At 36.3% G+C, this 21,692-nt stretch overlaps 2 protein-coding genes and 1 long non-coding RNA gene across 3 annotated transcripts; 1 reads left to right on the top strand and 2 right to left on the bottom strand.

The window, feature by feature from the left end:
- Positions 1-6,298: 6,298 nt before the first annotated feature.
- LOC126617442 (uncharacterized) lies at positions 6,299-8,179 on the bottom strand. The gene is made up of 2 exons (XR_007621361.1): positions 8,099-8,179; positions 6,299-6,563 (listed from the first exon to the last, which is right to left on the bottom strand). It is a non-coding gene; the product is annotated as an uncharacterized LOC126617442 (long non-coding RNA).
- A 2,348-nt stretch (positions 8,180-10,527) lies between these two features.
- LOC126616999 (uncharacterized) lies at positions 10,528-12,249 on the top strand. The gene has a single exon (XM_050285091.1). The coding sequence runs from the start codon at positions 10,528-10,530 to the stop codon at positions 12,247-12,249; it is 1,722 nt and encodes a 573-aa protein (XP_050141048.1).
- A 4,605-nt stretch (positions 12,250-16,854) lies between these two features.
- On the bottom strand, positions 16,855-18,425 carry LOC126614282 (uncharacterized). The gene has a single exon (XM_050281864.1). It carries the CDS (start codon positions 17,858-17,860, stop codon positions 16,955-16,957), a length of 906 nt encoding a protein of 301 aa, XP_050137821.1. The 5' UTR covers positions 17,861-18,425; the 3' UTR covers positions 16,855-16,954.
- Between the last annotated feature and the right edge of the window lie 3,267 nt (positions 18,426-21,692).

Here is a 21,692-nt window from a genome sequence, read left to right as displayed (position 1 = left end):
AGACACAATCGTAGTAGTATGTGTTGCAGTCGTGTCTTCAAGGTCAAGCTCAATCTGCCCTTATTGTGCTAGATTCATGATGAGCTCTTTGAGGACGAAGCATTTACCAACATGATGGCTTACGATACGATGGTATTTGCAGTACCTAGGATCGTTAACACAATTCATCTCTTCAGGGCGTTTTCATTCAGGTAGCTCGATCACTTTCTTTTCCAGCAAGTCGTCTAACATTGCAACCATGTCAGAGTCAAGAAAAGAGTATGTCTTTTGCTCTAACTCCCTCAAGGTGTTTTTGTACCTGTCTTGGGTGCGAGAATGCTCACTTCTCTTTACCTCATTTGGTTTGTTCTTGGATGAGATCTTAACAGGCTCAGAGAAGGTTTTAATAAGGGTAGTATTTACGGTAAAAGCTTTCTTGGCTTCTTCCCAATTTTATCTACCTTTAAGGCTAACACCTTATCTTTCTTGAAGTCGGTGATCATCTCATTCTTCCCATGATTGGCGATACTCAGCTCCATGTCGTGGGAACAAGTTGCCAGCTCTTTAAATGTTCTCAGTTTTATGGAAGATGTAATGTAACCCCCAGTGCATGCCTTGAACACACATCTTAATGGTGAAGGTTTGAGAAAGCCAATCTTTGCAATCCAGACTTAAGGAACGCCATCTATTGATGTAGTCGACGACACATTCATCCTTCCACTGCTTCGTACTTGTCAGCTCCAATATGCTTACGGTGCGGCGGGTGCTGTAAAAGTGGTTGAGGAATTCCCTTTCAAGCTGATCCCAGCTGTTGATGGACTCCGGCTCGAGGTTGGTATAATAGTCAAAGGCATTACCTATTAACGAGCGTACGAACTACTTGACGAGGTAGTTTCCCTTCATCCCAACATTATAACAGGTTTCGATAAAATGGGCAATATGTTATTTACGAATGCTATTTCCATCAAATTGCATGAATTTTAGTGGCTGATAACCCCTTGGCATCATCAAGGCATTAATATTCTTGGAGTATGGTTTTGAATACAGCACGAAGTCATGTAAGCTTCCTTCATATTGCGCCTTAATTGTGCTTGTGATCATCTCTTGCAGTTGTTGGATTGAGAAAGATCTCATAAGCGTTATAGCTCGGTCCACCTTTAGCTTCTCCTTAGCTTTTTCCATTAGAGGCTCATATTCCTTGTCGGTTTCTTTCTTTTGCAGATCAACCTTCAGGTCAACTTTCTCGTCGTGCTATGCCTCCAAACGGTTAACGAGTGTAGCAATCTGCAAGTCAGTTTCCTTCACAGTCCTTGTCAGCCTTGCGATTGCTTCACTCATTTGTACCAGTTGTTCATCGATTGAAGTCGCACTAATAGTCATGACTTGCATGGCTACGGGATACGAGCTGCAGCTTGAGTCGACATCGGAAGTTAACGACTCGAAGTACCTCTTCAGACTTTCCTCTATTAGCATCCTTAGCAAGGCTAAGGTGATCACAAACTCATGCCTCGGGTGCTCTTGCTCCTTCAGCAGGTGTGATGTAAGAGTGGAAGGCACAGCAGAGAGAGTTTTTGCCTTGCTTCGGATTATGATGTCCAAAGTGCCACTACCTGCGGCAATGATGTTCTTGTTCTTCGCGTTGGTTGTAGAAACAGCTTGATCATTTCTTAATGCCATGTGTGTTTCTTGTGGATTTGAAGACAGAAATGAGAGGCAAAGAGATCCTACCCGGCGTGCCAAATTTGTAAACATGAAAATTTTGTAACGAATAAAATGAGAACATGTATACAAAGTAGATTTGTGTTGATGAATTTGTAGGTTACAATCTTTGTTTACAATTTTCCTCTAATTGAGTCTTCAAATTTGATGTAAATGCGTAGGTTGTTGATTCAAGGGTCGCGATGACTTGATCTCGGACGAATGATTGAACGATTGGTTCAAGTTTTAAGCTTGAAACAATGCATGGATAATCTTCACCTTTAGGTTTGCGTATGACCTGCGGCAAAAGTGATGTTGATGTAGGATTTTCTTGATTCAAGGGTCTTGGTGACTTGATTTTGAATCGAACGTCATTACAAGTTTTAAGCTTGCAACAAAGTCTTGAAGGAATCAGCACAAGTGCTTGTTGATTCTTCAAGGGAATGCTTTGGCTTTGGTCGAAAGAAAGCTTCAGCTTTGGTTGTACATTCTTTGAGGAGAGCTTTGGCAGCGTATTAGTCTTCAAGGATTTGGCAGAGGTTCTCCTTTTGTGAGAATTTCGGCCCTTCAATGTAGAAACTGTCGACCTTTATGCTTGTCCGAGGACCTTGTATTTAGACTTCTCAAAGCTTGCCTTTGGGTGTATTTGGCTTTGATTTGTGTCTTGATTCGTCCATAGGAGAATTTAGGCATATTTTGTGTCTTAATTTCAGCCATTTTCCTTTGCTTGGCCTAGGACTTGTTACCTATTTTGTGAACAATCTTCAACTTTTGCTTGTTTTATGAAAATGCTTTAGCTTGCTTTTTGGTTTTGGGAGTAACTTGGACCCCTTGCCGATTTTAAGAAGGATTTTCTCCCTTTTGCCGACTTTTGGGAGGGTTTTGTACTTTCTTTGCTTGATTTGTCTTTGATGGCTTGTTTATTTGTGATGAGTCATATGTCACGTGGAGCTTTGTGATGCATCATTTGTATGCAACAAAATTTACATGTCTACAATGGGTGTTTGTCCGAAAATGTTTGTGAATTACCAGTCTTTGTTCAATATGAAAGAAATTATACACAATATGCACACGATATGCACATGACATGCACATTTGTTATCTCCATATAATTTGCTCTATGCTTGTATATTTTTATCAGTATATACAAGGTGTTGGATTCTAGGTTTCAAAAGGTCATTCAGACGATGAGTTAAAACCATAACAATGGGTTTAGAAAGAAAATAAAAGAAAATGATGTAAAAACCTCCAAGTTTCGAACTCATGTCTTGTTGAAACTATGAATGTATAGTCCCCACCATTACAAAATAGTTAGATATGCCTGGACCAACCTATGCACAACATGATGTAAAAGGTGTGAGATTTTATAATACACTAACCTTTATGTTGGAAATGAAGTAACAACATTTGGAAGCATCGTTCAAGTTGGGGGACAAAAAAATAAATGGTGGGGATTCTTACAACTTTTGAAGGTCACATGCATCATATCTTCATCACATAAACACCTTCAACACATTCCCTTTTTTACCCAACTAATTTCATCCTCATCATGGTAGACTTGTGTATAAATATGCTTCTCACACATAGTTGAAATAACCATTAACTCCCTTCAAAATTAGACTTATTAGATAGCCAAAACAATTGACAACACAAACATGTCCAAGTTCCCACATGAAACTAAGGGTTTTAACGCGGATTTCCACGGGTGATACAACATGGAACTTCCTCCACTTCCAGGGTTGCTGAAGGTAAATCCTACATCATTGTTTAGCTCTGTAAACTCGGAGATGCCCTTGAAAAGTATAGATCAGGTCCGTGGGAGACTCAACTATGAGATAGGTGTCGCCGAGTATTGGAACCACAAGCTGATAAAGGCAGAAAAAGAGCTTGTAGACCTCAATGGTGAAGCTAATGAAACGTTGTACCGTGCAAACAAGTAGAAAATGAAGGTTGACACATCTGGAGAAAGGATCACATTCCTAAAATTTGAATTGTTCCAAAAGTGTCGGGGCCATATTCAGTTACACGAGCATTTTTGGGAAGGAAAGACCAAAATGGAGAACGAATGCAACAAGGGCTCTGAGGATTCTCGTCGACTAGCAAAGGGAAAGGAATCGCGTCAACCATAATGGGATCATACAACATTTTATTGTTGTGAAATGTATTAGCTATGTATTTTATGATACATACATACTATGTATCCTTGTTATATGCACATAATATGTTTTGCATATGCACATAATATGCCATGCGGAAGAAATGCACACCTTATACAAGCATCTTGCACAACATATGCACGTCGTATGCACACATTGGAAAAATTTTGTGAAATTTCTACAATTGGACTGAAAGACAAATTGGAACATACCAAGTATTGTGACATGTCAAAAATAAAAAATTTCCACACATTACTGTAAACCTAGTAAGCATTAACATGTTGGCCTTGGGATTCTGTTCAAGACTAGGCCTCAAAAGGGATGAGACAAGCTACATGTGGTGTAGATGTAGTGTATAAGACCCTCATGTCTTGCCCTAGCCTACTTAAGTGTGCTTGACATTCAATATGTGTAAGATGTGCTTTTTCCTCAAGTCAGCTCATAAATTTCCCAATGTTTAATAATAATATATTACAAAAGTAGTGGGTTTTAATTAATGTTTTGTTTGGGTATATAGTGTGTGTATATAATGCGCATGTATTGTATACGGAGGATGGTTATCATTAATTTACTTATGTAATGGTATTAGATGGTTTTATTTTTTAATTATTACGTATTTTTGTCATGGGAAGTTGTATCGTTTAAATGACCTTTTTTGTCATGGAAAGTTGCACCACTTGAATGGCCCTTATTCTCCATCTATTTAAGTTGTCTTGTAGGTTTGTGTTTCATTACAAAGCCACAAGTTCAATTTACATCCTCCCAAAAAAAAAAAAAAAAAAAAAAAAAAAAAAAAAAAACCATAAGTTGAAATTGATGAAGAAAGGATGCACCACCTCTTCCTCTATGCAATCTGTTTTTGACAACGTTCTTCTCAAATTCTCATCATCGTTGTTTCCCGCTTGTTAAGGGATATCTTTTCTGCGAAGATGGCCTCGAATAAGTTTAAGGAAATAGTTGAAGACCCTTGCATCTATCAACACATTAATATTACAGACTTTGAGACCGTCAACCCACTTAGATCATGAGGCGACAAAGTCTTAAACTTCATCAATCGCTACATCCAATGCCACAACGCCGAGGCCTCTACAAGATTGGGATGCGATACTTCTTCTGAGACAACAGGGAAGAAGCCGGAATTTAGTGGCTTAGGAGTGCAATCACCAAGGGCCATTAAGTAGCAATGTACGTGTACAATGCGATCTTGGTGTGCCACAGGTGGGATTTCAAGCACGAATGGCTCAAACCACTCTATTCTCTCAACCATCACAACTCGGGAAGGTTCATTGTAATGGAATGTCAAGAGAGGTTATCGGGTTTTTATGTGTATAGGGAAGTAAGGGCCCGAATCTTAAAACTTCACCAAGACAACACTGCCATTAAACCTTGCAGCAATTGTGGAAGTCCACATGGTCCAGTCACACCGAACGCATTGGGATTAATGGTGCCATGATAAATTCAGTAGCCGCAATACTTGTCGATGGCATTAGGAAATGAAATTTTTTTGTGATATAGTATGTGGTAGATAGGTACTAAGTTTTTTGTTTGTTTAATTTTGTTGTAATTGCAGTGTTTAAATTCCAACGCAACCTTTTGTTTTCCTTTATGACTCTCATGTACTACTGAATTCATAATTCTATAGACTTTGTACTTTAAATTTTTCTTTATACAAATACAAAAACAATAGGCTTTAAAAACTAGGCATAATTACAAAAAACTAGCCCAAGGTGTGGTCATTACCATGTCATCAATCTACCTTGCCACCACTTTTTCCCACTCATCAATGATTGCCTGTCTTTTTATTATTTTCTTTGGATATTATGCATGAATGACTAACATGCAAAGAAAATGCACATGTAATGCACAGTATATGCACACGACATCTTCACGTCCCCTAAATGAATCCAAAAATTACAAATAATAGTCAATGACGTGTCCCATAGCTTTGATGTGTGGTTGGGTTCTCGAGGTTTGTCTTAAATGAAAAGATGCACAACACAAAGCATGCTTAAGTCTCCAAAACCCGATGTCGTAGGTTCGAATCGTATAAGGCGTGATTATGTGTCATTGTTAATCGCGTTACATTAAAATTAGACTACAATAATTGAGTACAAACCCAAATTTGACCTCCTTTAATGCGCAGAACATAATCAAGCCATGCACATGATATGCACATAACATGTACACAACATGCTCACTTGATGCTCACAATATGCAAATTTGAAATGTACAGAAAAAAAAAAAGACTTTGAAATATCACTAATCCTGGCAACATTCCTCATTGGTAAATCAGTCATATGAGCTACAAAAGAGACACAAGAAACTGAAATGGACATGAACACTCGATCAAAGAATCGAGAAACAAATTTACAAATGATATAAGAAAATAAACGAAAACATTCATTTGGACACATATTATACCAAGTTTCTTAAGTTTGTCTTTCACAAAAGCCTTCAATAGAGACTAAAACATTCAAATTGTCAACAATGTTTCCATAAAATTATCAAAAATTGTCAACATAACCTAAATAACAAATTCATCTTGTACAATAATAAATGTGATTCGTCAAGCTCATAAGCCTTACAAAGGCCATCAATAAGAGCATTGAAGCTTACAACAGTAGCCACTAGAACTAAACCTTTCTTGCTCATCTTTCTCAAGAAGTTGAAAGCATCATTAACTCTGACAGCATATGATAATCCATTGAATCCAAGAACATAACCATCCCTCTGAAATGACATGAGACCGCATAAGAAAAGTATAGAAAAAGTTTTTTAAAAAAATAAAAAATAAAATTAACAACTATATTGTATATCCTTCAAAACCATTCTCAGATCAAGAGCTTTGAACATTTTTATAAGGAGAAATTAGGTTCACATCCTTCTTTTTGCTACTCCATTGATTAAATTCCTATTCATTTTCAATTTTTGATCAAGGTCCTTGGTATTAATAATATCATTAATTATTTGAATAATAAAATATTTTTATTTTTAAATATATTCCTTTAGTGTTAAAAATGTTACAATTAGTATATTTATATTTATGGCTAAATTTTTTATCATATATTTTTATTTTTAGTTTGTACCTATTGTTAATTTGTACCAATTTTTTTTTTCATTTTTAATTTGTACCCATATATTAGTTTCTTTTTTTGCCCATATTTTTAAAAATTTTATTTGTGTTTGTACCCATGTGTATGACGTCACGTGACATTGTATATTTAATTAATGATAGAAAAATTACATATGGTATATTTATGTTTTATGCCTAAACTTTATATCATATATTTATATTTTTAGTTTGTACCCACTTTTAATTTGCAACATTTTTTTTAAATTTGTAGTATTTTCTTTTTAGTTTTATTTTGTACCCATGTATTAATTTCTTTTAGCGCCTATATTTAAAAAAAAAATTTATTTGTACTTATAATTTTTAAAATTTTTATATGTACCCTAATTTATTTACAATGTACCCATTCTTCTATATTAATGTATCACTTTGTTATATGTGAAATGTACCAATTTTTTAACACTATGGATACATTCTTTTGCCATTTATTATTTCTTATTTTTACATAGTTTTTATCCATTTATTCAATCAAAATATTTGAATTTTTTTATTATAACCGTTTCTAATAATATGAGGAATTTTAAATTTATAGGATTATAAATCTCATAAAATATCAAACAATTAATATCAAAACTATAAAACTATAAATATTAATTGTAATATAATGAGGTGTACAAAGTCAAAGGAACTTTGATCAAACTTTGAATACCATTAAGGTTTTAGTAAAAAAATGTTAAGGATTAAGGACCGTATCAAAAGTACCCCTTTTTATAATCCAATGTAAATCTCAAGATTAAAGAAGCTATATATATGCTGCAAAGAATCATCCCAACTATCAACCAATACCAAGATGTAATTTTGGAAAATGGAAGTCATAACAAACCGTATAAACAAGTTTCAATTCACACAACTCCACCAAAGGTACCAAAATTATTCTCAAATTCTAATGATCCAGAATTCAATTCCACATATCAACTAAAATCATTTTTCCTCTAACAAAATCACTTCTTCAAAAGTTCAACCAAACAACAAATCACAATAAACTCAAGCTCATTTCTACAAATCAAAGCATCAAATTTCATTACAAAAATACAATTTGCAGAATTTAAGCCAAACATAAAAAGAAGATGAAGAAAAAAAGAGCCATAAAGATCCAGAGTAGCAAAAACAAGGGAAAATAGAAGATGGGTTTTACCTTTGCCTAGTGGAGCACGAGAAGGTGGAGGAGGCGAGAGAGGTTTCCTCTATCTCTCTCCTCTCTGTTTCTCTTTCTACAAAATCATAAATGAGGGTTTGCAATTTTAAGGGTAACCCATTTATATGGGAGAGCAATTAAGTCATTTCAAGGTGTTAAAAATCCTATTTCTGTCTAGCAGCTGTGCATGGCGTGTGCATATTATGTGCATATCATAAAAATCCTATTTAAATTTCTGTCCTAAGATTAAGAAATTGTCCCATTTTGAGATATTCTCAATTTTTATGTGGAAGTCAAAGTACTTTCCAATAATCCTTGAAATCGTGTTATATCATTCAGACTGAAATTCAAAAGTAATATCAAGAGACAATTAAAAATCTATGTCGTGTTCACATGAGTAATTAATTGTAGAATATTATCCTATAAGTTGGTGTGGAGGAGTGGTATTTATCAACTAGATTGTAGCGATTTTTTTTTAATATAAATTATAGTAATTTCACTAAAAAGGGGTGTGAGCCTAGCAATCCCTTGTTGCAAGATTCAAGGTATAGCTCTTAATTAAAGATATTGATTTATTTACCAGTTTGTGGTGGTGTGGGGTTCTTATGGGATTGGACGGGAAGTTCCTTGCGGCTGGAGCGTGGCGGAAGGAGGGTATTGGGTCTGCTCTCCACGCTGAGCTAGTGGCAATAAAATAAATAAATTCGAACTTGTCATCTACAAATAACTAGGTTTAATTTTTGTTTAATTCAAAAGTTTTATAATTGAAACTCAAAACCTTCTCTAAGAAATTCCAGACTAATTAAGGTCCTTAGCTTAGCCTAAATAAGTTGGTAAATGTATTGTCGACGATCCCATGATAATTAAAGTTCTACAGCATTTATGCTTTTTTCAGGTTGTCGTCCCATAATCTCATCCCATGCCTACTAAATGGTCCAAGATCGATCTTAACCTAGCTGTAAATTCATGTTGGACATGCTCTAGCACTGAACCTTTATCATGTACAGTCCAGAGACATGCAAATCTTCAGAGCATGATTTGGCTTGAGAACATATTCAATGAAAAGCAGCCCCCATCGATCCATCTACTCGTCTCACACCAATATATTACTACACACGTATACACACCCGCCATCTAATTTTGCAGCCCTTTTATTATGAGAGAGAGCAAAGCAAGGCAAGGCAGCCTGGCTGCTTAATACAGTAATACTTTATTGGGACTTCTAATGTATACACTATATAGTATTGTACATACATGTTCTCCTAGATTCCGGAGTTTAAGAAGATTATTGTCACTCATCATTCGATCATAATCTAACTATAGATGTTCATTTAATTTTCTTTTTGTATTTTATCCTCCATAGTGTTGAATGATATACACATAAGCAACATACCACTTCAGCAATCCACATCAGCAAGGTTGTTATCCACATCAGCTAGTAAGTTAGATAGTTGGGATTGTAGGAAGCTATAAGGTGGTTATTAGTTTGTTAGAAACTTATGAAGATAGAAACGAACCTGTATAAATAGAAAGCTTCTCTTAGACTTGTATTAAATTGATTTCTGAAATATACAAATCCTCATTCATTTTCTCTCTCTCTCTCTCTCTCTCTCTCTCTCTCTCTCTCTCTCTCTATACTTCTTTACAACTTGGTATTATTTTGTTGTTCTTCTTTGATTCATAGTGTAGTGTTAATATGGTATCATCGCCATGGGTGATCGTTTGGTTTCCGTTGTAGCATCTCTGGAAGATTGTTGATCTCTGAGAAACGTCGGTCTCTTGGAAAAGGTTTACATGCTTGTATATGGAGGTTTCTTGGGACAGGAAGAGCAGTGCACGCCAGTTGTTTGTTGTTTTGTCTCAGTGAGTTTTCTTTTTGTTATTTTCATTGCTTTACAAGGCCGATAGCCAATTGAATGTTTACAAAGGCCGATTGCCATTTTCTTCCTGATTTGTATACTTTTTCCTTAAAAGCCGATTGCTGGAGTCAGTAAAGTTTGTAGTAGTTTGATATATTTCCTCTGTTAAAGGCTGATTGCCAAAGAGGGTTGCTTGAATTGAAGTTTGTAGTAATCTGATATATCTCCTCTGTTAAGGGCCGATTGCCAAACAGGGTCACTTGAATTGATCTTGTTTGTTCATCATATACGAAATCTTGGTTGAGAAATTCTTGAAATCTTGATTGTCACTATGTCTGAAAATACCATAGAATCTGTGAAGATCGAAAATCTTTTGGGCATGCTCACTGTGAAGTTGCAAGATGATAATTTTGTTAAGTGGAATTTTCAGTTTCAGTCTGTTTTGCGTGGGTATGACTTACTAGATTTCTTTACTAGTGATAATCCAGTCCACCTAAATATATCATACATACTGAAATTGGTGTGACAAGAGAGATCACTACTGCTTATAAGAATTGGGTTAAAAAGGATATGGCTTTACTCAGTTTGCTTATTGCCACTTTATCTGATGATGCAATGAAGCATGTTATTGGCTGTAAAACATCACAGGAAGCATGGAATGCTTTACAAGATCGTTATGCATCTGCGTCAGTTTCGAGAATAAATCAGTTAAAGACTAAGTTTCATACTGCACAGAAAGGAGAGGATTCGATTGATAAATTTTTGTTGAAATTAAAGGCTATAAAAGATCAGTTAATCTCTGCTGGAGAAAGGGTTTCAAAAAATGATCTGGTTATTGCTGTTTTAACTGGATTACCACAGGAATTTGATATGATTAGAATTGTGATTTTGGCAAGAGAGACACCAATTTCTTTGAAAGATTTTCGTGCACAGCTTCTTAGTGCTGAACTTACCATAGAATCTAGAGTTTCAGCTCTTACAGGTTCAATGGTAGCAATGTATATGAATGGGGATAATGGTAAAGGACATACTGGTTCCTATCAAGCAAATGGTACTTATCATGGTGAAAGCTTCGGGGCTAGTGGTTATCAAGGAGGTGAAACTTCCAACATAGGGGCTACTGACTATCAAGGAGGATATGGGTTTACTGGCAGTAATCAGAGGACTTTTCCTTCTCAGAATAGAGGGTCATTCAATTCTAATAGGAACTCTTATGGAAATAATGCTTCAAAACCTTACTTTGGCAACAAGAATAAGGGGTCGAATAACACTTTCTCTGATCCAGGTCGAAATTCTCAGTCAAGTTTTAATGGTCAGTCATCTAATGGTGGATCAAATAGTGGTTCAAATTGGCAGAATTGGAATGGGAATACTACTTATAGATCATCAATTACTCCTGAATGTCAAATATGCTCACGGAGAGGTCACACTACACCTAATTGTCATTTCAGAAGTACTACTAATGCCAATCAATATCCAATCTTGGTGTGTCAGATTTGTGGAAAGAAGGGTCATACTGCATTAGAGTGTTTTCACAGGAACAATTATGCATATCAAGGGGCTCCACCACCTCCATCACTCACTGCCTTATCTACACAAGGTCAATCTAGTTTCTCTCCAGCATCAAGTGAGTCTCAACCACATGGGTTTTCTGCTGCTGACACATGGGTGCTCGATACTAGAGCTACTCACCATATGACAGCAAATCTCAATAATATGAACCAAGTTACTGCATACAATGGTGATGAAAAGATAGTCATTAGAAATGGTAAAGGTTTGGATGTGAAGCATATTGGTTCTACTAATCTTTTTACTTCGGATCATTGTTTATTCCTAAAAAATGTTTTGCATGTCCCACATATTACTGTGAATCTTTTATCACTAAAGAAATTATGTCATGATAATGACTGCTGGTTTATATGTGATGATACTGTGTTTTTCATACAGGACAAGGCAACCAATGTGGTACTCTACCAAGGAAGGAGTGATGGGGAACTCTTTACAATACATGTGACAGTGTTTTCAAGATCTTGCTATGTGAATAAAGGAACACAAGATGTGAAGGTTGGCTTTGTGGGAAAGATGATCAAGATTGTAATTTGGCATAAGAGGTTGGGACACCATTCTGAAGAGATATTGACAGCAATGTTGAAAGTAGCAAAAGTACCAGTTAGTATAGATTCTTCTCAGTCAATGTATACTTCATGCATTTCCAGTCAAATGTGTAGGCAATCTTTTCCTACTCATGTATCTGTAGCAAATGGTAAAGGGGAACCTGTTCTAGGAAAATGAAAAATTAGGTTGATGGGTAATGATGTAGAGGCCACTGCATTTACGTACCTTCATTTCCATTCCAGCTTTTGTCCATAGGAAAAATCACGCACACTTTGGACTGCCTTGCCATATTTTCTCCTCATAATGTTGTGTTTCATGATCGAATCACTCAGAAGAAGATTGGTGAAGGGTTCTTCTTAAATGGTCTATACTACTTCTCAAAGAAGTTCAATCTTGTTAAGGATCCCATTGCCAACCTAAGTCATGCCCAGGAGTACCAACTTTGGCACCAACGTCTTGCTCATCCCTCAGAACCAGTGATGTCTAAGTTATTTCCAAATTTTTGTAAAAGCACACATGAGTGCGAGATCTGTCAAATGTCAAAATCCACTAGGATGTCTTTTGTATCCTCTCAGTCTAGAACCAGTAAGCTTTTTGAAGTTGTTCATTCAGATATTTGGGGACCTTCTCGTGTTAAGTCATTCGATGGATACAAGTATTATGTCACTTTTATTGATGATTATTCTAGGGTTTCCTGGTTGTATCTTTTAAAGTTTAAAGGTGATTTTTTTGAAGCTTTCAAAGACCTTCACAAACTTATAACCAATCAATTCACCTCTAAATTATATACTATAAGGTCAGATAATGGCACTGAGTATACATCCAATAACATGTCCAATTACTTGAGCAATCATGGCATCTTGCATCAAACTAGTTGTGTTGGTACACCACAACAAAACTGTGTAGCCGAGCGAAAGAATAGGGATTTGTTGGAGAAAACAAGGTCCCTTATGTTTCAGATGCAAGTTCCTAAGAGATTCTGGTCCCAAGCACTTCTCACTACAACATACATCATTAACAGATTTCCAACTCGTGTGTTGAATGCTAAGTCACCTTTTGAAGTCATGAAAGGAAGAACTGTCGATTTGACTTATCTCAGGATCTTTGGATGTACTTGTTATTTCCATATCCAAGCTACTCATCGTGATAAACTAGAACTTAGAGCTGTGAAATGTGCATTTATAGGGTACTCTAGTTCTCAAAAGGGATACAAATGTTATAACTCACACACTGGGAAACGTGTTGTCTCTAGAGATATTCAGTTTGATGAAGTCACTCCTTTCTTTCACAAGGATTCTGAGAATAATCCTCAGGGGGAGAGTCTAATGGACACATTTCCACTGCCTACTCCTGGAGAAATTCATGCAAACCTCCCAAACCCTATCATTAATTCCAACATCGATGAAGTGGTCAGTGAGGAAGTACCCAGTGCTCCAACACCACAACCATAAGCTGCAACTCCACAATCAGTAGTAGCACTAAGAAGGAACCCTGCTCGAGATTGACATCCCCCGTTAAGGTTACAAGAGTATGTTACGTACTCTACAAGGTACCCTATCTCTGAAGCTATTACTTACCAAAAATTGTCAGCCTCCCATGCATTATTTCTAAACCAATTTTCAAACAATCTTGAGCAAAGAAGTTTTCAAGAAGTCATGTGTACACCTGTGTGGCAAAAAGCCATGCATGAAGAGCTCAAAGCATTGGATGAAAATCAAACTTGGAGTGTGGTTGATCTTTCCAAAGGCAAGAAGGTTGTAGGGAATAGATGGATATACAAGATAAAATTCAATTCCAATGGTACCATTGAGAGACACAAGGCTCGATTGGTAGCCTGTGGTTTCACACAAACTTACGGTATTGATTACAAGGAGACTTTTGCCCCGGTTGTCAAAATGAACACAGTGAGGGTGTTGCTATCAGTGGCAGTCAATCACGAGTGGCCCTTGTTTCAAATGGATGTAAAAAAATGTTTTCCTCCATGGTGATCTTCAAGAAGATGTGTACATGAAGCTATCTCCTGGACACCTACGAGAAAGTGAACCTAACAAAGTTTGCAAGCTCCATAAGGCTGTTTATGGACTCAAACAATCCCCTCGAGCTTGGTATTCCAAACTGAGCTCAGTTCTTGAAGTTGCAGGGTTCAAAAGAAGTCATGATGACTCCTCCTTATTTGTTCGCAGTGGTGTCCTAGGCAAGCTCGTTGTGCTTATATATGTTGATGATCTTATAATTATGGGGGACAATGTGAATGAAATCAATGCTCTTAAGTGCTCCCTACACCAACAATTTGCCATTAAAGACTTAGGAGTCTTGAAATACTTTCTTGGCATTGAGATGGCCACTTCTTCCAAGGGTTTATTCTTAAATCAAAGAAAGTATGTAGTTGATCTTCTTGATGAAGCACACATGCTTGAGTGCAAACCTGCTCGCACTCCCCTTGTTAGCAAACTTCAGTTAGATGCCAAAGGTGAGCCTCTCTCCAATCCTGGTTTTTATCAGCGCATGGTTGGAAAACTTATTTACCTCACGATTACTCGACCTGACATTGCTTACTCAGTGAGCCTTGTCAGCCAGTTTATGCACTCTCCTACATTGGTTCATTGGGAGATTGTCAAGAGAATACTTAGATATCTCAAAGGTTCAGTTGGTAGAGGCATACTCATGAAGAAAAATGGGTCCACTCACACCATGGCCTACACTGATGCTGATTGGGCTGGTAATGCCCTTGATCGAAAGTCCACCATAGGTTTTTATACTTTTGTTGGAGGTAATCTGGTCACCTGGAAGAGTAAGAAACAAACCGTGGTTGCAAGATCCAGTGCTGAAGTTGAATATAGGGCCATGGCAGCAGTAGCTTGTGAACTTATATGGTTGAAGAGTCTTCTATTTGATCTTGGCTTCACCAGCAAGGAACCAATGTCATTGTTTTGTGACAACCAGGCCGCAATGCATATTGCTTCTAATCCAGTATTTCATGAAAGGACGAAGCACATTGAAGTTGATTGTCATTACATCACAAGTTCAATCCAATGTCATCAACATTGTATACACTAGAAGCCATGATCAACTTGCTGATCTCTTCACGAAAGCTCTAGACTCTACCCAATTTCAACGGTTGTTGTGCAAGCTTAGATCAATTAACCCTCTTGATCCAGCTTGAAGGGGAGTATTGGAAGTGATGTACTTGACGTGATGGAAGTGATTTAGCGCCACTTTTCCTTTGTTCCTTAATTTGCTCCTTAATTCATGGTCTTATGTCTCCCTTGAAACTTGTAATTATACATTTGCTGCATGTTAGCTAGCTTATACTTTTTGGTTCTTTATATGGCCTATTATTAGGTTTTGTCTTTTTAGCCTTTAAGTCACTCTCAAGCTCTCTATAAGAGCTTCTCCCTTGTACTTGGTTTCTTATGATGAATTATACAGATAGTTGAAACTAAAAGGTTCAATATTAAGAGATTAAACTGTGACCCTAACAATTGGTTTAAAGACAAAAGGGGACCATGGATTTGTACTCACAGTGGGTCTGAGATGAAAGGACACCACCCAAATACTTTCCATAATTTGGTTTTGGCAGTATCCTCAGTTTGGTAGCCATTTCAAAATTGACTTGGTATACTTGTTGTGCATTTGTTCTTAGCAAAGCTGAATTGTTCTATTTTGATATTTATACCTCAACAATTATTGTCTGAAATATTTGAAATTCACATCATTCAAGGAAGAAGATTGATTGTCACTGCATCAAATGGTCATGGACAATTCTCTTTCGCGTTTGTTCTTGGTAAAACCATGAACAACTTGCCCCAAATGACTTTTGCTATCTCTATAATAAGTAATTCAGTTGAATTGTTGTTGCTAATTGCTGAAAAAGCAAATACAAAACAATTTTCCGTTAACTGTTCTGTTAGCCTAACTCACTTCCTCAGAATCACAACCTATATCGTTCAAGACAAGCCTGATAGAGTTGGCTTCTTGGACTAAATTGGATCTGTCCAATTTTTCCTGACAAGTCAAGGCCAAGGTACTAACAAGGTGGAAAAATATGATGTATTAAATTAAAATTTAAATACTAGACAAAGGAAGCAAGTAGTGTTAATTTCTTTGTTTTCATAAAAAACTGGAAAAAGAAGTGAAATTTCCATTAGTTTTGCTACCAAATAAACAATAACAGTAAGCATTAAACTTGCACAATCATATTATAAACTACATACTAATCAATCATCTATTTCCCTTGTTTGAAAGATGTATTTCTCAAATGAGACTAATTATTATGTGGGAGAATTCCCAACTTTATTTGATTCCTACAAGCCTAAAAGCAATTATACATGATTCTCAAAATTCCCACTTGCCTTTCAGCAAATCTTCAGTCATATCTCTTGCTATCTTTCCTTTTGCCCTTTTGTTAACTTATTCAAACCTTATACAGTCACCCCTTTATCATAACTAATTAACTTATTACCACCTTTCAACCGATTTTTCTTCCGTACAAACAAGCATTTAGTGTCATTGCACAATTAACCATTGAATGTGATCTAATGACTTAAAATTGATGACCAATTACTGTTAGATCAATCATGCAACGACACTTAATACTTGTAGGTATTGAAGAAAAATCGCATACCATTTTCTAGTTTGCAAAGATTCAATTGCATGCATTATTGAGAGATATATATACATATAAACTTGTCAAATTCATCTATCTACAATCGCATACCTTAAGCATTAATTTATTTTGTTTTCTTAAAAATGATGAAAATGAATGACTAATCTATTCCTCTCTTGAAAGGAAAATTAGAAGAATAGTTGTAATAAATCATAAATGTCAAGGATTAACAAACAAAAAAGAAAAATAATTAACGACAAAATTTGATATTATGATTTATGAGATCTTACAGGCATACATCAACAAGGAGAATTCAACTTTGTCGTGCTCCGTGTGCACCATCTTCTCTTCCAACCACAATCTGCTATCCGTCCCACGTCTTGTTCTGAACATGAACACTGCATACCTTGATGAAGGATTGAAGAACCAGTTATGAACATCCCACATCAGATCAACAAGCAACCCATCAACAAAAATTGTCTGATTCCCTCTAAAATTCCACTTCAGCCTCTTCACTCGAATGACCGTCTTTTTATCGATGCAAACGGATAAAACCGGATGTTTTAAGCCTTCATTTTCCCCACTATATTTTATCAAAATGTCATGTTCAATGCCTGTGTCACTGAATTGAGCTCTGGTGGAATAAAGAGCATTTCCGGAACAATGCTCTTGCCTCGAAACAAGAGAGGCTTTCGCAACACCGCTGGTCTTGAACTTCTTGCTTACAGCTTCTCCCGCCATGTCACCAAGAACTAGGCCTATTTCTGAATCAATCATGACCAAAATGTAAAAACCCTCTACAGGTTCAGGACCACTAACATCATACTTTGCTCTAGAGAGATCCCAAAAGATTTCTGTCTTCAAATTATCAGATTCGATGACTTTGGTGCCTTTCTTCTTTCTGAAGATACCCGAATTCGTGTTCAACTTGAAGGATGCTGCTGAGGGATCGTCAGAAAGCTTAATGGTCAAGCCTTGTGCGTAGTGGTTTTTGCACCAGGAGACTGTGACCAAAAGCTGCTTTTGAGTGGAGGAGAGAGTGATTTTGTAGAAGCATGAGACTGCATTTTGGACTGAAGGAGTTAAGTTTGGAGAAACACAAGAAGTGTTTGCATAGCTAGAACATGAAGGATGAGACACATTTACTGCATTTTCATTGAAACAAGCAACTTTGTCTCTCATTGTGTAAACAACAATTCTAAGTTTCTAAGCCAAGAAATAAAACCCTGCAGCATTCACTACTTGAGAGAGAGAGAGAGAGAGAGAGAGAGAGAGAGATGTTGGGAGGGGGGGGGGATCTAAAGGGTATGGAGAAATGGATCTGTCTGGTTTGGTTTCGCTATTTGAACTGTGTTTGCGTGTTCGAATTTTGCAAATGGGAAAAACTTGAGAGGCTGAGAATGAGAGGAAGGTAAGGAAGGAAGAGAAATGAATTTAGTACCTTTTAAAAACTGCATCTTATGAGAAAGGAAAGAGGTAGAGGGTTAAGACAGAAAACCTTCAAGCTTGCCTTGTTTATCTGCTTTGCCAGTTCAAACGAGACATAAAAGATTCAAAAGAAAAATGAAAGGAAAGGCTAACGAAGGAGTGTCTGGTACCACCACTATTTGTGACAGGATCATGGCTGCTTTTAATTCTTTCCATTGGGTTTTGTGATTGAAAAATAGATGTGAGAAAAAATCATCCGCTTGTAAAAAAACCTCTTGGGGAGAGCTTTCCGTAAAAACAGCGACCGGCTCGGACTGGTAGCCCACTACTACCATTTTCTTCACCAAAAAAAAAGAGATGTGAGAAAAAGGTAAAAGATGGTTAATCATAATGGATAATGCTTGACTCTTAACATGTGTCTAGAATACTAGGTATATACATTCATACGTTATTAACTTGTGGAGGGGCACTTGAAAAAAAAAAGAATATTAGGTATATACATTCATATGTTATTAACTTGTGGAGGGGCACTTGAAAAAAAAACATTTCCCTATTGTGTAATAATATGGCGTACCGCTCCTTGTTCCAAACACATTAAAAGATCTCTCCTAACATTGGATCTTGTAAATAGCAATTTCGCTTTACATGATTACACATAGTACTATTTCATAGTACAAATGTTATTATTCAAGTATTTAATACAAGACTATTTAGTCATCCATATGCGTTGAACAAATCGACAGTTATAAATACAAGTAATATTCACATGCTTAACCGTCAACTTGTTTAATTAAAATGGATGAGTAAACGGTCTTAAAATCAAATGAAATTTTCTAAATATGATCTTCATATAATGAGAGGGAATATAAACGGTTTGAATTATGATATTCGTATGGCTTGTTTGATTGAAATGGATGAGTAAACAGTCTTCAAATCAAATGAAATTTTCTAAATATGATCTTCATGTAATGGGAGAGAATATAAATGGTTTGAATTATGATATTTGTATGGTGATATGATGTTACGTAATCATGTAAAATGGAATCGCTACTTGCATGTTAGGAGTCAAGCAATAGCCAACTATATTTTCACGTTCTCTAATTTATAAATGGCTTTTTATCACAAATGGTACCTGAAATTGACCCTCACCATCAAGATGGTCCCTGAAATTGAAAATCAATCAATGTAGTCATTGAAAATAGGTGTTGCAAATTAATGTGGTCATTCCGTCACAATTATGTTAAAAACTCCGTTAAGTGCTGATGTGGGACATAAATAGATCTTATAAATCTTTTTTTTTCACACAAATGGTCCTTGAAATTGACCCGCGACATCAAAATGATCCCTGAAATTGACCTGTGACATCAAAGTGGTCCCTGAAATTGAAAATCGATCAATGTAGTCATGCAAGTAAGTATCCCAAATCAATGTAGTCCTTCCGTCACAATTCTATCAAAAATTCTGTTATGTGCTGATGTGACACATAAATGGATCACACAAGTCTAATTAAATTTAAAAAATTACAAATTGTTTTAATAATTTAATAGTTAATAAAAAGTTGTGAACCAAAAAACCCAGTCCTACAATCACCTTCAATACCAATCCACATTCCTCTGCCTCCTTCGTTGTCTATTCTCTAAAAAAAATCTCAATACATCCATCTTTACACATTTCGATACCCTTCACCGATTTGAACCTGGATTGAAATCACCTTTGGTGACAGCTTGGCTGACCAGTCCTACAATCACCTTCGATATCAATCCACATTCCTCTACCTCCTTCGCTGTCTATTCTCAAAAAAAAAAATCTCAATACATCCATTTTTACACATTTCGACACCCTTCATCGAATTGAACCTGGATTGAAATCACCTTTCTTGACGGCTTGGCTGATTGGCAACGACTTCTAGAACATCACCATTAACATTTAGGCGATCAACATCCTCACAACCTTAATCTTGGAGAGCTTGTTTGGCGCTTCCCTGGTGGTCTAGTGACTCAAAGAATAAGGATGTCTGCCTTGAGATAATGAGGTTATAACTGAGGTGCGTCTATTGTTAGTTGAAAACTATTTCCAAACCCCCTCTTAGGCCTTGGCTAAGCCTTGTGCCTTTGAGAATTATAGAAGGGATCTCTCTTCGGAGCAGGTCCTCCTATAAGAAAAAAATTTCATTGTGCAAAAAGGTATTTAGACAACTTTTTAAATTAATTATTAAACCCACATTAGCACATAACAAATTTTTTTACAAAATTGTGGTAGAATGATCATATTGATTTATGACACCTATTTTCAAGGACTCCATTCATCGATTTTTAACTTTAGGGACCATCTTGATGGTGTGGGTCAATTTCATGGACCATCTTGATGGTGTGAGTCAATTTCAATGACCATTTTTTTTTATAAAAACCTATAAATTACGAGGGCCATTTATGTGCCACATCAACACTTAATGGAATTTTTAACATAATTGTGACGGAATGACCACATTGATTTGCGACACCTATTTTCAGGGACTACATAGATTGATTTTCAATTTCAGGGACCATCTTGATAGTGAGGGTCATTTTCAGGGACTATTTGTGACCAAAAAAAAAACCTTTATAAGTTAATTACTTTTTCAATTGCTATCCAAATCATTATATGGTATGTACACAACTAGACATCAATATTTTTTATCCTTTAAACCTTTTTCTATTCGTTTCAGAGTTTATCCTTGAGATATAATTTCTTTTATACAAGGTGTTTGAGCCCAAAATATTGGGCCTGGGCCAAGTAAGGTTGCTAGCTTGATATGAGTTGGAGATTCTCGGCCCAATTCTTATTCTTCTAAATTGGATCAAGTCCAGTCCATTGAGCTATGGCCGAGTCCTAGGAAAAGAATGACTCTTAAGGGGTCAGGTTTAAGAGTGATTCGGTCAAATCCTAATATAGGTAAAATTGTTAAGGATCAAGATGAGCTTTGAGAAGATTCGTAATATTCCGAGAATCAAGGTTCATGTTTGATCAGATTGGGAGGTAATCAAATGCAGAAAAAAAAAAGGATTGGGTTCAAAATCCAAATTCTAGTAGGAGTGACCGAAGGCTATGCATGGATTAGGATTATCTGATAAGAGATTGGATCAGGAGACACCAAGGAGTTACAGTTTAGGTAGGATTCTACTTCGGCGTGAGTGATCAACATAGGATTTAACTTTATAAAATAGAAGTGGTTCTATAACATTTAAAGGACCTTCAACTCAACACACAAAATTGCCATGTGCAAATTCTCGTTCTATGCAAAATCCTCTCAAACCTTTGAGAAAACACTAAATTCCCTAACTTCGTTAACACACCTTCAGTTTAGATTAACAATTGTGTGTTGGCAACCAACGACATCTTCACTTTGGATTAACATAACTAGAACCTTAGAGTTAGGTGACCAAAGACCATCTTCAGTTTGGAGTAACAACACTGCTTCAAGTTCGTTTGGCTATCTATCCAAGTCTCTGTTGGCAAGAAGTCTTTGGTCTTCTCGTTGAAAGAGGTCATCTCATTAGCCTCTCGGTGAAGTGAAGTGTTACCAGGTCACTTAGTGTTCAACGCATTT

The sequence above is a fragment of the Malus sylvestris genome, chromosome 3, assembly GCF_916048215.2.
Source record: "Malus sylvestris chromosome 3, drMalSylv7.2, whole genome shotgun sequence".
NCBI lineage: Eukaryota > Viridiplantae > Streptophyta > Magnoliopsida > Rosales > Rosaceae > Malus > Malus sylvestris.
This window is presented reverse-complemented; position numbering and strand designations above follow the sequence as displayed.